The 16,679-nt window shown below is 45.1% G+C and overlaps 1 protein-coding gene across 1 annotated transcript in view; it reads right to left on the bottom strand.

Moving 5' to 3' along the window:
* LOC119977744 (T-cell surface protein tactile-like) overlaps nucleotides 1-16,679 on the bottom strand; it is a 186,680-nt gene that overhangs the window by 52,380 nt on the left and 117,621 nt on the right. Inside the window, exon 7 of the mRNA XM_038818948.1 lies at nucleotides 10,114-10,290. Coding sequence (XP_038674876.1) covers nucleotides 10,114-10,290 — 177 coding nt within the window. The remainder of the gene's footprint in view (nucleotides 1-10,113; nucleotides 10,291-16,679) is intronic.

Raw genomic sequence — 16,679 nt, 5'->3', positions numbered from 1 at the left:
ACAATAGGTCCCCCATGATGTGCACCAGGTGAGCAGAACCCACAGGAGGCACACAGATGAGTACTGGGTGGCTGCGAATGTCATGTCAGGGCAGTGCCCTGGCACCTCCCCGGATAGTGTCAATCAGAATCTGCCATGCTAGCGAGACAGCGTGGAACCTTGCCCGTTGAATTTTATTTGCCTAAGTGACTAGAAGTACGGTGGCGGAAACCACCCTTGAGGATGGCAGTTTTCACCTTGTCTGTCACCCGCTGTGCCACTCTGCCAAATAATGAGAAAATTCCACCCACCATATAAATTCAATTTACTTTTTTTTACCAGATTGTTTCAAGGAGGGAAACTAGCTGATTGATACCTCATTAAACGTGACTTAACTAATACCTGCAGACAAATAGTATAAGTAACATTTTCACTGCCCAAGCAAATATTTAACTTGAAGACTATTCACAAGTACTGTATGGACTGGTACAAAGCTCCCAGCAGCTCAAACCTCATCCATCAATTTACTGTTAATTGATTACATTAAAAGATTTCTTTATAAATACCTGAAGTTATTCGATAACAATTTGCATTTTAAATCAACTCTATTAATGTGAATGTATCAGAATGCCAGTTCAGGAGGACCTCATGAACATGTCCACTAACAAGATTAGTCATAGATTATTATTTGAGTTTTTTTCTCACATTTATCTTCTGGATTTATCTGTAACAGATCTCAGAATTATATTTAAATGTACAATAATTGGGTGGTGATTAGCATTGATGAAGATTCTCACTGCACTCTTCCACATTAACCCTTGTTATCCCTCATAAGATCAAATTAATATTGACTGTGTCACCATCATCAATTAAAGAGGCAATTTTATGAATCCAGCACATCTGTCAGAGCAGATTGCTGTTAATTTTGCTGACATCGAAAATCGATGCTGACATAAAGAAAAATGGGTGATAAAAAAAATGTTTAAGCCAAACATGAAGAGAGACTAATGTTTAGGGGTGAAACTTTATTTGCCTAACCAGCTGGTTGGTCAGAAAAGCATGGAGGATTTTTTCAATTTGGGATTTCACACTCTATGGATTTAACAGTGAATCCACAGGAACAGCTAAGCCCACACTGGGGTGGAACATTTTGGGGGTGCAAGCGGTGACCTGGAATGAAAAAAATCCCAGGCCTCAGGGTGGAGTTGGAGCGCGGAAGCCTCAGGAGAATAATTCGGAGCCCAAATGAGAGGAGCAGGAATCAGGGGTCAAAGGGTTGTTTGGTAGGTGAGCAGATTCAAAGACCGGGGTGGGATTGATGTTCTGGATGTTAGTGGCAAGGTGATGGGATCGTAACCTTCGGAACATGATAGTTGTGGGAGGGGGATTGCAGGCACTCCTCAGCCAGATACTTGGATCCAGGTAGAAGGTGTAAAGACACTCAAGTGCTCGGAATAGTTAATTTTCTGGTTTGTCGATGCTCACGAAACCTGGTTGATGGAAGTTAAACTCCAAAAGGAGAATTAAATTTAGACTTCTCGTTTTTCCTACTGATGCAGAACCCAATGGTAATATTCCAACCAGCAAGTAATTGTTCCTCATCTCTAAGCAATTTTATACCTGAAATAGCAATAAATAATTATGATATTTGAGTCACAGATCTGACAATTTTTTCAGTTTTGTCCATATGCACTGACAAGAATTATATCAATTGGGTTATAAACAGTATTTCTTTAGTCACAGTAGGATACATCATGAGGTCTAGTTTTGGGTGGCAGTTTAAGTGACTTCCTCAGCCCCGTTTGACTGTAAACTGTGAAGATAGAATCATTGAATTTACAGTGCAGAAGGAGGCCATTTGGCTCATCGAGTCTGCACGACCCTTGAAAAAAGCACCCTACTTAAGCCCAAGCCTCCTCCCTGTCCCCAGCAATCATGCCTAACCTTTTGGACACTCCGGGGCAATTTAGCATGGCCACTCCACCTAACCTGCACATTGTTGGACTGTGAGAGGAAACCGGAGGAAACCGACGCAGACATGGGACAGTCACCCGAGGCCGGAATTGAACCCGGGTGCCGCCCATAGAACAGTAATTTAAATAGCTTAATTCCACCAAAAGATATTTGCTACTTTAACGCTGTAAAATACTACATTGGCACAACATACACAAATCAAATTAGAAAGCATCTGACCATTTAATTTTTTCTCAAGGGTGCAAGATGTCTCACTGGAGACATCATCCGCACGTTTGTTTGAGGGGATATTTTTTAAGTTTCCGGAGTCAAGTTAAGAGTGGTTTTCAGTTGCCTTTGCCATCAGTTAAAGATAAAAACCACAGAAGGTTATTTCCCGACCACCTCTGATCAACACAAAACCCTGTAAATAACTTATGTACAGATAAATCAGGAGAGGATGATAATCAAGCTTCAGACACAGAAATATCACTGTGAAAACTGAAATGTCAGGAGACAAGCTTACATTCCCATGCTCTATCCTAACTGAAGTTAGGACACATTTGCAGGTATTGGGCAGGATTCTCCGACCCCCCCACCAGGTCGGAGAATCACCGGGGGCCGGCGTCAATCCCACCCCCGCCGTGTCCCGAATTCTCCGCCACCAGAGATTCGGCTGGGGTGGGAATCGCGCCGCGCTGGTCGGCAGGCCCCCCCCCAGCGATTCTCTGGCCCTCGATGGGCCGAAGTCCCGCCGCTGTCAACCCGCTCTCGCCGGCGTGGATCAAACCACCTACCTTACCGGTGGGAGCAGGCGGGCTGTGGAGTCCTAGGGGGGGCGTGGGGCGATCCGACCCCGGAGGGTGCACCCACGGTGGCCTGGCCCGCGATCGGGGCCCACCGATCGGCGGGTGGGCCTGTGCCGTGGGGGCACTCTTTTCCTTCCGCCTTCACTATGGTCTTCACCATGGCAGAGGCGGAAGTGACCCCCTCCCCTGCGCATGCACGGGGATAACGTCAGCAGACGCTCCGGCGCATGCGCGGACTTACGCCGGCCGGTGAAGTCCCTTCAGCCCCAGCTGGTGTGGTGCCAAAGGCCTTCCACGCTAGCAGGCAGGACGGGAACCACTCCAGCATGGGCCTAGCCCCTCAATGTGAGGGCTTAGCCCCTAAAGTTGCGGAGACTTCCGCACCTTTGGAGGGGCCCGAAACCGGAGTGGTTCATGCCACTCCATCACGCCAGGAACCCCCCCCACCCCGCCGGGTAGGGGAGAATCCCGGCCATCAAGTAGTAATGTACAGAATGCTATTTGCTGTTGGTTTGGTGCAGTGACAAATGAGCTTTTCTGATGAAATGTAGAATCATAGAATTATTTTTTTAACAAACGTTTTATCAAGGCATTTATAGTTTTATCATAGAATTTGCAGTGCAGAAGGAGGCCATTCGGCCCATCGTGTCTGCACCGGCCCTTGGGAAGAGCATCCTCCTTACGCCAACATATTCACCCTATCTCAATAACCCCACTTAACCTTTTTGGACACTAAGGGCAATTTAGCATGGCCAATTCACCTAAAGTGCACATCTTTGGACTGTGGGAGGAAACTGAAGTACCCAAAGGACTCGGGAAGATCGTGCAAACTCCACACAGTGGACAGTGACCCTTTTCCTGAGCTGGTATGCTAGCATCCTACTGGCCTTCTCCCCATACTCGTGTTCGCTCCCTCTCGCCTTCCTCAACTGCCCCACTGCCTTCCCTGTAGATCTCAGACCCCAAACTCCATCTGCAGCTTCTGCTGCTCCTTCAACAACCGCGCCTCCAGGGCTTTTGAGTACCTCCTATCCACCTGGAGTATCTCCCTAATCAGCCTATCCATCTCTGCCCACTCCACCTTCTCCCTATGAGTCTGTACCAAAATCAGCTCACCCCTAACTACTGCCTTGAGCGCCTCCCATACCGTTGCTGCTGAAGCCTCCCGTGTCACCAAATTGTTTATCACCAAACAATTCTGAATGGCCTCTCTCACCCGCCAGCGCATCTCCTCATCCGCTAACTGTCCTACATCCAATCTCCATTGCGGTTGCTGACCCCCCTCTTTGCTCACCTGTAAATCCATCCAGTGTGGGCATGGACCAACACAACAATCGCCGAATACCCGGAATCCACCACCCCCACCAGCAAAGCCCTATCCAAAATGAAAACATCAATCCGGGAGTACACTTTGTGTGCATGGGAGAAAAAAGAAAATTTCTTCGGTCTTGGTTGTCTGAACCTCCACAGATCTGCCCGCATACGAAACTGAGCAACAGCCCAAAACAATACATACAAAACCCAAAGAGAAAAGAAATTTAGCAGCATAACAAGGACACAAATATTCACCCCCCAGTTCGGTGTCCTCCATCACCTGCCAATCCCTTGCCCTTAACAAAGTTCATCATCTCATCTGGCGATCCAAAACAAAGTTCTTGCCACTCATAAGTGAGCCCTCTACCTCACCAATCTCCTGTTTTGTCGATCAAATCCCCCATAAATTGGGGAAAAGGTCCCAAAGGTCCACCATGAGCGGGAGCTACCAAATAAGCGGTCACTCACTCCATGGCCTCCACCAGAAGTCATAGAATCATAGAATTTACAGTGCATTCGGCCGATCAAGTCATGAATTCAATTCTGCCCTCTCCGCTGGACAGAAATGATCCTGAGGTACTATTTCCAGTAAATCAGCTTTGAGTCAGGAAACAGGGGCGGAATTCTCCTCCCCCCACGCCGGGTGGGAGAATCGCCGGAGTGCCAAGCGAGTCCCGCCACGCTGCTCCGGCACCCGCACGCGATTCCCCCAACCCTCCAAACCGCCGCTGCAAGATTCACGGCTGGCCGCTGGGGGAATCGCTACTCGCCATTTGTAATGGGCGAGCGGCAATTCTCCGGTCCGAATGGACCGAGTGGCCTGCCCAACACTACAGGTTCCTGTACACACCTGGTCGGTGCTGGCGGGAACAGCGAGGGAACTCTGGGGGTCGGCCTGTGGGAGGGGGAAGGGGGTTCTTGCACCGGGGGAGGCCTCAATAGGGGTCTGGCCCACGATCGGTGCCCACCGATCGGCGGGCCGGCGTCTCTGAAGGAGGACCTCCTTTCCTCCGCTGCCCCACAAGATCCATCCGACATCTTTTTGCGGGGCGGCCGCAGGAAGGACGGCAACCGCGCACGCGCGGGTTGGCGCCGGCCAACCTACGCATGCATGGGTGACGTCATTTACGCGACGCCGGCCATGTAATTTACACGGCACCGCTTTTACACAGCGCCAAGGCGCGTAAATGACGCGGCGCCACTTCTAGCCCCCCAGGGGTGGGAGAATAGGGGGCTGGTAGCAGCCTCCGATGGTGGAGTGAAACACTCCGGTTTTCACTCCGCGTTGGGACTTAGTCTCCCGATGGGAGAATTGCGCCCAAGGTTTCTCAGATATTATGGCACAACTACTGATGTGAGCTGTAGGTAACCTCAATTATGTTATCAACTTAAAGATGCAAAAATGAGACTACTGTGTTAAGTAATGGGTTAAGAGACATTCCAATTAGTTGTCTCATTTATGTTAAGTATCCAATAATTGACACTGATATGTAAAGGTGGCCTTTGTGTCAGGTGATGTGAAGATAGAGTTTTGTGCAGAGTCTGTAAAAGTGAAATAAAGCTGTTTGACTCTTTATACAACAGCAGCTAAACATCTAACAAATGGTAGCAGAGGACGAAACCAAGGAGTGAGCGAGAAGAGTGAGTGAGAAGAAAAAAAAGATATGTGGCTGAATCTTGGATAAAGATGGCCGGATATGACTACTTCCCTTATTTTCTGAAAGGGGATCATATGATCAATGAAGAAGAGCAGTAGTTATGTGGACTAAGGTAACTGCCTTGGGAAAGAGAAAACAAGATATGGCATTGGCTCTTTCTCTACCTTATGACAGTAAAATCCGAAGCAAAATATTTTCTGAGCTGGAATTGGAAGAGTTAGACTCAGAAGATGGTCTGGAGACTCTATTACGTTATATGGATAACATTTATAAAAAGGATGACTTGTTAAGTGCATATGAAGCATGGTCAGATTTTGATAGGTCCCGGAAAATAGAGAAATTCTCCATGGAAGACTACATAATGGAATTTGGCAGACTATATGAAAGGCTGCAGAAACACAACCCGGAATTTCCACAGTAGGTGTTGGCCTTTAAATTACTTGACTGTGCTCGAGTGAGCAAAATGGTTAGGCTCTTGGTTTTGACAGAAGTTCAGTTTGCGGATAAGGATACCTTATTCGATCAGATGATAGAAACTTTAAAAAAGTTTCTGGGGAAACATTCGATTTGATGGCTCTGGAGACTCAAATAGGCCAGTCTGCAATAAAGTAGAATATGGAAGATACACTACGAACAGGATGGCAAAAATATGCGGCTACAAAAAAGTTCCAAGACTATAAAAGGAGATCGGGACCCGGAAATTATGTAAACAGAAACCCAGTTAGAACCTACAACAGGAAGGTGAACCCCAGAAATGCCCGGGGTATGATAAATCGATGTTTTCGATGTGACTCTCAATACCATTATGCTTTCAACTGTCCAACATGTTATAATAGTGTGTTTGAAGCGACACATGACATGGAAGAGTCAGAAGAGGAAAAGGATAGGTGACCAGAAAGAAGGCATTGTCCTATTAACAAGAAGTTTTACGCCAGTAATGAGGGTGTTGGTTGCAGAATCATTCAATTGTGCTGTATTGGACAGTGGCTGCACAAATACTGTGTGTGGAATTGACTGGTTAAAATGTTAGCTGGACTCCTTGAATGCTGAAAATCGTAACAAGGTTAAGGATTTTGAAAGTTCCACAAGTTTCAGGTTTGGGGATGCTAACACTCTGAAGTCACTGAAAAGAGTGGTGATCCCTTGCAATATTGCTGGAGTGAATCATTTCATTAGCACGGATGTTGCATCAAGTGAGATTCCTTTGCTTCTGAGCAGACAGTCGATGAAGAAAGCACACATGAAACTGGATATGGAACAGGATAAGGCAACAGTTTTTGGAAAGACGGTGGATTTACAATTTACATTGAACTACATTCCGAAGGAAGCAGCTAACACATAAGGGGTACTCTGGAAGTTGTACAAATGTGTATATGGATTGAGTGATGCGTCGAGAGACTGGTACTTTTCATTAAGGTCAGTTTTGTTAAAGTTAGGCTGTTGCCAGTTGAAAGCAGATCTGGCAATGTTTTACTGGCACTATAAGGGAAGTCTTTCTGGCATCTTTATGATGCATGTCGATGATATTTTGTGGGGTGGGACTAGTGATTTCGAAGCTGTTGTAATCTCTGGTTTGAGGAAAGAATTCAGGGTTGGAAGTCAGTTTTCCGGTGCATTTAAACATATTGGGCTGGAAATCGGACAGACTAAGTTAGGGGCAACTGTACATCAGCAATCTTAATTGGAAAGCATCAGCCCAACAGCAATTAGTCGTGGCCGGGTTTCACAAAAAGACGCAATGGTTTCAAAGATGGAAAAAGAGCAACTGCAAAGTTTAATTGGGCAACTGAATTGGTTAGGTAGACAGACTAGACTGGATGTGAGTTTTGATGTCTTAGAGTTGAGTACAAAAATGAATGATCCCAAAGTGGAAGACATAATGGGAGCAAATAAAGCGTTGGTCAAACTAAAAATGCAGGAGTGTGTTTTGAGGTTCCAGGTTTAGGTGACCATCGGCACTTGAAACTCATAGTTTGTAGTGATATGTCCTATGCAAATTTATGTGATGGAGTTTCAAGTGCAGGAGGTTTTATAACTTTCCATTTGGGGAACAATGGTAAATGTTGCCCTCTTGTGTGGAAAACAAAGAAAATAAGGAGAGTGGTCAAAAGCACTTCGGTTGCTGAAGATGTTCAGCCTTTTAGACACGGTGGATATGGCATTTTATATATCTGAGACATTTTTGGATAAGGGGATTTGGGTAATATACCTATTGAATGTCACATTGACAATAAATCCCTGTGGGAAAATGTGCACTCTACAAAATGTGTCAATCAGAAAATGTTAAGGATAGACATCGCAAGTTTGAAGCAGATGTTGGACAGAGGGGAAATAGCAAAAATTAAATGGGTCGACTGTAGCTATCAATTGTCAGACTGTTTTACAAAAAGAGGGGCTCGTTCATCAAAACTTTTGTATATTGTTAGTGAAGGGCGCCTGTTTCTGTAACTGATTTTTATCTTCCAAAAAAAAGTTTAAAAAAAGAGAAAGGGGGAAATTGCGTGTGTGTTTTTTGAGTTTCTTGTAATTTTGTTTTCACCTAATTATTTTTTTCTCAAAGGAAGGGGATACTGTTAAGTAATGGGTTTTGAGACATTCCAATTAGTTGTGTCATTTATGTCAAGTATCCAATAATTGACACTGATTATGTAAAGGAGCTTCAGGTGGCCTTTGTGTCAGGTGATGTGACGATATAGTTTTGTGCAGAGTCTGTTCAAGTGAAATAAAGGTGTTTGTGAAAAGGAGAAGAACCTTTGACTCTTCATACAACAGTAGCTAAATGTCTAACATACTGCACAGTATACATATACGCAGTGGGCTGAATTATTCCTTCCTGATGTGCTGCTGAATTATGTTGGTTGGGTGGTAAAAATAATGGGCAGGACCTAGTTACAGGATTATTTCCCTATTCCTGACACTGGCAATTTTCACTAGCATGTGAAAGGGACCAAGTCGTGATCCAACTCCAATGCAGGAGTGGGAATTTCAGAACGTCTGTAATGTTCAGGAAGTTGAGCCAACCTTGAAAGGCAACATATTTCATGTCAACTCAAAGGTAAAGTGAACCAAAAAAGGACCATGGTGTGGCATCAGGATCTGTTACGTTCTAAAGATGTTACCAACTTTGCATAACATAATTAAATACTGCATCATAAATTATATATATTTTAATACCATTATTGATCATAAAGCTTTGTTTTGTAAATGTTAACTGAACAACATTATCGAAGTGCAAAATCTTCAGTTGCATTAGAGTATATTATCCACTTGATAATGTGCTATTCTGCATTGTACAGTAGTGAATTTTGGATTTGATTGTTGCAAGTATCCCCTCTGCTTTCATGTTTTCCTTGAACTTTAGCTAAACCTACTCTATGAGCGTTTCAGATGGCTGAAAATTTCCTAGCTTTGAGGTTCAGCTCAGTAATTTATTTTGCTATTTCAAAGCTGTGACCGAGGGCTAAAGCTAAAGATTTTATTATACTCAGCTCAGGATGCTTTGCTGATAGTTGTTCAATTAAATTTTATTATGAATGTTTGGCTGAGTTTCAAACACACTAATGGATACTGTTCAGCTGGAGTTGTTGATACAGCTGTCAAGGGGAATGTGAGCCTGGTCAATTTGACAGATTTATGATCTGTTAAGAGGAAGATGGGTTCAACATGGATTTTCAAGTATTATTTCTTTGTTTTGCCAAATAAACTGTTAAGAGAATTATGGTTTTTATGTTGATTTTTAAATACAGTTTTTGACAGATTTAGGACCTTATCAAAAACTTCCAAATGTTAATTATAAGGATTCTGAGTTATACTTATAGTAGATACTAGTTTGAGTGAGTTGGGAAGTGCATTATGGATAAGGAGGTAAGAGAGTATGGAGTTATGGGGTAAGGACGAATGGGGTAAGAGCGATTATAAAGTAAGAGTGGTCATGGGAAGGGCTGGGAATGAGAGGGGGAGGGGGCAAGGGTCATGGGGGCCTCACATTCATCTCAAGATCTGGCCTAATAACTCAGTGAACAAAGATGGGCCTTATAATCTGACCACCACAGCCAGGTCTGCCTCTGTTTCCATCTTGGGCCTTCTATGGGATATGGCAGGTTCAACTCAAACTGATCCCTGACTCTTCGCCATGATAATAACGTAACTGGGCACTGCCAGTCAGGAAACAGGATTGCCACATCGGGAAATCCAGAGATATCCCACTTGCAAGATGAAAATCAGGCCCAAAGTGTTCAAATAAAAGTGATGTGTGGAAAGAATAAGGGATGCAGACATTAAAGAACTTGAGAAAACGATTGTTACATTTTCAAGAAACAAGATTTGACATTAAATCGATCCTTCAATGTTACAATACCAACTGAGCAGTCTGTAGCTATTTCATAGTAATCAGTACTCACAGTTATTGAGGGGTATTCCTTTTGAGCGCATAGCTTTGTTCTTATTTCCAGGCAGTGAGAACACAGCTTCACACCAAACAAACCTCCATTGGTCTGCTTTAATCTCGAGGGACAATCTTTTTCTCACTTCATACAAGCCACTTGAATCCAGGAACACTTCTGACACTGTAACAGAATCTGAGGAACATTTGAACCAAGTTTCAGTACTTTTCCCATACTCAACCAAACCAGATACAATGTGTAAGGAAAAGGAACAATTTGCAATAATATAGCATCTGTTATGAAATCCATTCTTTTCCTCCTGTGTGGTATGTTAGCTGTCTATGGAGATTGTAATATTTGAGGTACAGTATGTTCCAAAGCTTGTTGCGCTTGTTCCTGTCTATTAACAGTGGTGGGACTCTCTTGGAGTGATTTGATAGGTCATCAGATCAGTCCAAGTGTCAGTGAATGAAAAATGAAATGAAATGAAAATTGCTTGCTGTCACGGGTAGGCTTCAATGAAGTTACTGTGAAAAGTCACCACAGTCCGGCGCCTATTCGGGGAGGCTGGTACGGGAATTGAACGCCTGCCTTGGTCTGCTTTAAAAGCCAGCGATTTAGCCCAGTGTGCTGAACCAGTCCCTGAATAGCAGGTCTGAGACAGTCAGTTTTTTAAGCAGTCAGCCAGAAAGTGTTCCAGGTGAGGGACAAAGGCAAGGGACAGTAGCGGGTCCAAGTTAAGTTAAGAGAAACAGACGAGCAGAGTCATAGAGCTTTACAACATGGAAACTGGTCCTTTGTCCCAACTTATCCATGCTAGTTTTTACCACTAAGCTAATATCCAATTAGAAAAAGGGTGTGGGGGAGCAAAATTGCTCAGTGCTCAGACGAAGTCCTGAAGATCCGAAGAGGCAGCAAAAGGTTGGTGGCTCTGTGTTGTGGGCCAATGGGACAAAGGTACTCCTTTGGTACAGTGTCATTCTGCTTGACATAGCCAAAGACCTGAAATTGTGCTTGTAATTTGATGCCCGAGAGTCCTTGAGAGTCCAGTGGAACAACATCTCAGAAAATGAGACTGAAACCCTATGAGGTGGGCGAACATTGATGTTGTCTGACTTGGAGAACCTTGGAAGAGGATTTTAAAATGTTTTGCAATTAAGGGGCAATTTTAGCATGGCCAATGCATCTGCCCTGCACATCTTTGGATTGTGGAGGTGAGACCCATGCAGACAAGGGGAGAATGTGCAAACTCCATAGGGACAGTGACCTGGGGCCAGGATCGAACTTGGGTTCTTGGCATCGTGAGGCAGTAGTGCTATTCAAACAAGATTTTCATTATAACGAAAACACCAACATTGCAGCAAATCCCGACACAATATTATATGCAAAATACACCCACCCCATCACCAGTCCCGCCTTCCCTCACCCCCATAAAGAAAGCAAACCCCGAACAAAATCAAAAAAGACAACAAAAAAGAAATGCAAACTACACCCACCCCCCTCCACAGCTGACGGTAACCAGTTCCCTGAAAGGCTGCTGCCTCGAGTATTACCCTTCCACCATCCCCCTCGTGGTATACTTCGTCTTCTCGAGGTACAAAAATTCCATCTGGTCCCCCAGTCAGGCCGAAGCCGCAGGAAGAACCAGGGACCTCCACCCAAGGAGAACTAATCTTTGGACTATTGGCGAGGCGAAGGCTCAGTCTTCTTCCCCACAGGCAGCACCGGTGAGTACAAAATTCCAGCTGTATGCCCAAAATCCCTGACGTATCGAAAAATGATACGCAGAAACTAACAAGCTTGGGGCAAGACCAAAACATGTGCACCAGATTCACCAGACCCCTGGAGCACTGATCAGACCTATCCTCCACCCCCGAGAAGAACTCACTCATACATGCACCGGTCAGGTGGGCCCTGTGCCCAACCTTGAACTGGATCAGGCTTAACTTAGCACAAGAGGTGGTGAAGTTTACCCTGTGGAGAGCCTCACTCCACAACCGCAACCCCCCCCCCCCCCCCAAAATCAAACCCAGCTAACCTTCCCACTTCCCCTTTATTTCTTCCAACAAAACCAGCTCCGTCACCAATATCTGCCCATAAATATCCAAAGTCTTACCTTCTCCTAACTCGACAAAGGACAGGACCATGCCCCGACATGTGGGTGACTGTACCAGGGGAAGTTAAGCAAGCTCCTTGCGTAAAAAATCACATACCTGAAAGTACCTGAATACATTCCCTCTCATCTAGGCTGGTGAACCTACCTTCAAAAAACATGTCCCTAAAGCTCACCAACCCCTCCCTCTCCCACATCCTGAACGATGAATCAAAACCAGATGGCACAAACCTATGGTACCTGCAAAATGGAGACAGTAGTGACGTGGGAACCAGATTAAAATGCTGCCTAAACTGATTCCAAATCTTCAAAGTGACTATCACCACCAGGCTCACAGTGGATCTTTCAGGGGCAAACAGGAGTGGTGCAGTAACCAGGACCATCAGACTTCACCCTGTGCATGAAACCTCCTCCATCTTCCCCCTACAGAATCCACTCCCTGAACCGCCTCATCAGAATCTGCTGCCCAATAGAAACATAACAGATTTGGAAGTGCCAACCCCTCTGACTGCCTATCCCTTTGCAGAAACATTCTATGAACCCAAGTGGTCTTACCAGCCCAAACAAAAGTAGATATTTATTAACCTTACAAAGGAAAGACTGGAGACACTGGACAGAAACAAACACCTCCCCAGATCAGCTCCCCTCACCTGGGGGTTCACTGGAAAATATTTACTTTTAGCCCAAAAAAGAGCCAAACATCCTGAGCAACGTCACTATCTCTCCTACATTGAAGAATGGGTTCGCAAATCATCCGCACAGAAGGACACTCTTTTCTCCCTCCCCTCATTCTCCTCCTCCACCTGGTGGACGACCTCAACGTTCGGCTTGGGTCCAGCATCAGGTCCACAAAATGTAGAGCATGATCCGATATCATGATCGCCAAGTACCCTGTTCCCCTCACCCCATGGAGAAGAGACTTACCCATAAGACCATAAGACATAGGAGCAGAATTAGGCCACCTGGCCCATCGAGTCTGCTCCGCCACTCAATCATGGCTGATATTTTCTCATCCCCATTCTCCTGCCTTCTCCCCATAACCCCTGATCCCCTTAGTAATCAAGAACATATCTATCTCTGTCTTAAAGACACTAGGTGAATTGGCGTCCACAGCCTTCTGCGGCAAAGAGTTCCACAGATTCACCATCCTCTGGCAAGGATCGTCCCTTTAATCTGAGATGGTGTCCTCTGGTTCTAGTTTTTCCTACAAGTGGAAACATCCACTCCACATCCATTCTATCCAGGTCTCGCAGTATCTTGTAAGTTTCAATAAGATCCCCTCTTTTCCTTCTAAACTCCGAGTACAGACCTAGAGTCCTCAAAAATTCCTCATACGACAAGTTCTTCATTCCAGGGATCATTCTTGTGAACCTCCAAGGCCAGCACATCCTTCCTTTGATATGGGGCCCAAAACTGCTCACAATACTCCAAATGGGGTCTGACCACAGCCTTTATACAGCCTCAGAAGTACATCCCTGGTCTTGTATTCTAGCCCTCTTGACATGAATGCCAACATTGCATTTGCCTTCTTAACTGCCAACTGAACCTGCATATTAACCTTAAGAGAATCATGAATAAGGACTCCCAAGTCTCTTTGTGCTTCTGCTTTCTGAAGCATTTCCCCATTTAGAAAATAGTCCATGCCTAAATTCCTCCTTCCAAACTGCATAACCTTACATTTTTCCACATTGTATTTCATTTGCCACTTCTTTGCCCACTCTCCTAGCTTGTCCAGGTCCTTTTTCAGCCCCTTGCTTCCTCAATGCTACCTGTCACTCTGCAGATCTTTGTATAATCTGCAAATTTAGCAACAGTGCCTTCAGTACCTTCTTCCAGATCATTAATGTATATTGTATAAAGTTGTGGTCCCAGCACAGACCCCTGAGGCACACCACTAGTCACCGGCTGACATCCTGAAAAAGACTCCTTTATCCCCACTCTCTGCTTTCTGCCAGTCAGCCAATCCTCTATCCATGCCAGGATCCTATCCTGAACACTATGAGATCTTAACTTATTTGACAGTCTCCTATGTGGCACCTTGTCAAAGGCCTTCTGGAAATCTAAATAAATCACATCCACTGGTTCTCCTTTGTCTAACTTGCTTGTTACCTCCTCAAAAAACGTGAACAGATTTGTCAGACACGACCTCCCCTTGACGAAGCCGTGCTGACTCAGTCCTATTTTACCATGCATTTCCAAGTACTTTGCGATCTCATCTTTAATAACAGACTCTAAAATCTTACCAATGACCAAAGTCAGGTTAACCGGCCTGCAATTTCCCGTCTTCTGCCTCCCTCCCTTCTTAAACAGTGGTGTTACATTAGCCACCTTCCAGTCCTCTGGGACCCTTCCTGCCTCCAGTGATTCCTGAAAGATCATCACTAATGCCTCCACAATTTACTCAGCTATCTCTTTTAGGATCCTGCGGTGTAGTCTATCCGGTCCAGGTGACTTATCCACCTTCAGACCTTTCAGTTTCCCCAGAACCTTCTCCTTAGTAATGGTTACTGCACTCACCCCTGCTCCCTGGTTCTCCCACTGATATCCCACAGGTATCTTCTACCGTGATGACTGATTCAAAGTAACTATTCAGTTCGTCTGTCATTTCTTTGTTTCCTATTATTACTTCTCCAGCCACATTTTCTAGTAGTCCAATGTCTATTTTTGCCCCTCTCTTACCTTTTATATATTGAAAAAAATCACTTCTTATCTTCCTTTATATTGCTAGCTAGCTTGCACTCATATTTCATCTTCGCCCCCCTTATTGCTTTTTTAGTTGTCCTCTGCTTGCTTTTAAAGGCTTCCCAATCCTCTGGTTTCCACTAAACCTCGCCACTTTGTATGCTTTTTCTTTAGCCTTTATGCTGTTCTTGACATCCCTCGTCAGCCATGGATGCCTTGACCTCCCCTTAGCATGTTTCCTCCTCCTTGGGATGAATTTCTGCTCTGCCTCCCTAATACCCCCAAATTCTCTTGACATTGCTGTTCCACTGTCTTCCCTGCTAGGCTCCTTTTCCAACCAACTCTGGCCAGCTCCTCCCTCATGTCTTTGTAGTTACCCTTATTTAATGGTAATACTGTTACATCTGATTGCAGCTTCTCCCTCTCAAACTGCAGGGTAAACCACCATGAAGAAGTCAATCCAAGAGTAAACCCGATGGACGTGTGGGGGGAAAAAAAATTCCTCATGACTTGTATATGTAAATCTCCACGTGTATGCTCCCTGCCCCCCAACAATCTGTTCCATTAACACCGATAACTCCTTTACCACCCCTGATGGACTCAGAGACTTGGGCCTTGATCTATCCAACCTAGAATCCAGAACACAATTGTAGTGTTGTTTGCCCCATCCCCCCCTCCCCCCATAATTAGCTGATTTGATTCGAGATCTGGGATAGAAGCCAGCACCTTATTAATGAATGCTGTGACATATCCCAATTCGGTGCATACACACTGACTAACACCACCGTCGTGCCCGCCAATGACACATTGATTTAAAAAAAAAATTCAGAGTAGCCAATTATTTTTTACAATTAAGGGGTGGCCAATCCACTTGCACAGTTTTAGGTTGTGGGGGTAAAACCCACGCAGACATGGGGAGAATGTGCACATTCGAACCCGTGTCCTCAGCGCTGTCGGCAGCAATGCTAACCACTGTGCCACCATGCTGCCCTCAATGACCCATTGATGACTACACACCTCACCTCCTACCTGGGTCTGCTAATATATGAAACCCAGAAAAAGCCATCCTTTTATTCATCAACATAGCACCCGCACCCCCCCCCCCCCCTTCTCTGCCCTACAATTGAAACCTACCCCCACTAAATCCAGGATCAGCCATATCCACTCTGTGAGGAAATCTAGCAGTGCCCCAACACGCACCAGCTCCAGGCCCACCCAAGATGCCCGCCACATCTCCCATAAAGCCAGCCCAAAAAAAAGGAACAGTCACTGTTGGTAGTCTACCCCTCACCCATTGTCACCTCCCAGCCTCATCCCATCCTGAACACCAACCAAACAACCAGCAGAAGAACAAAAGCCCCTTCCTCTTCCCTGTCCCCAATACCAAAAAAAACAGAAACAAAATGCTCACTACCTTAAATAAAATTACCCCAATGGTAACCAGCGGCAGACATCTTTCCTTCTTCGTTCCTGTTAACTAGTTATAGACCAGCTGGATGACCCTACCCCCACAGGATAAAAATCAAAGAAACTAAACAATGTATCATAACTATCCTTGATAGTTACAAGGAAGCGAGGAAGGATCTAAAGAGAGAGCTGAGACGAGCAAGGAGGGGACACGAGAAGTCTTTGGCAGGTAGGATCAAGGAAAACCCAAAAGCTTTCTATAGGTATGTCAGGAATAAAAGAATGACTAGGGTAAGAGTAGGGCCAGTCAAGGACAGTGGTGGGAAGTTGTGTGTGGAGGCTGAGGAGATAAGCGAGATACTAAATGAATACTTTTGTCAGT

Source organism: Scyliorhinus canicula, chromosome 14 (genome assembly GCF_902713615.1).
Source record: "Scyliorhinus canicula chromosome 14, sScyCan1.1, whole genome shotgun sequence".
Classification (NCBI taxonomy): domain Eukaryota; kingdom Metazoa; phylum Chordata; class Chondrichthyes; order Carcharhiniformes; family Scyliorhinidae; genus Scyliorhinus; species Scyliorhinus canicula.
Note: the sequence above shows the minus strand (reverse complement) of the source record. Positions and strands in the feature narration are given on the sequence as shown.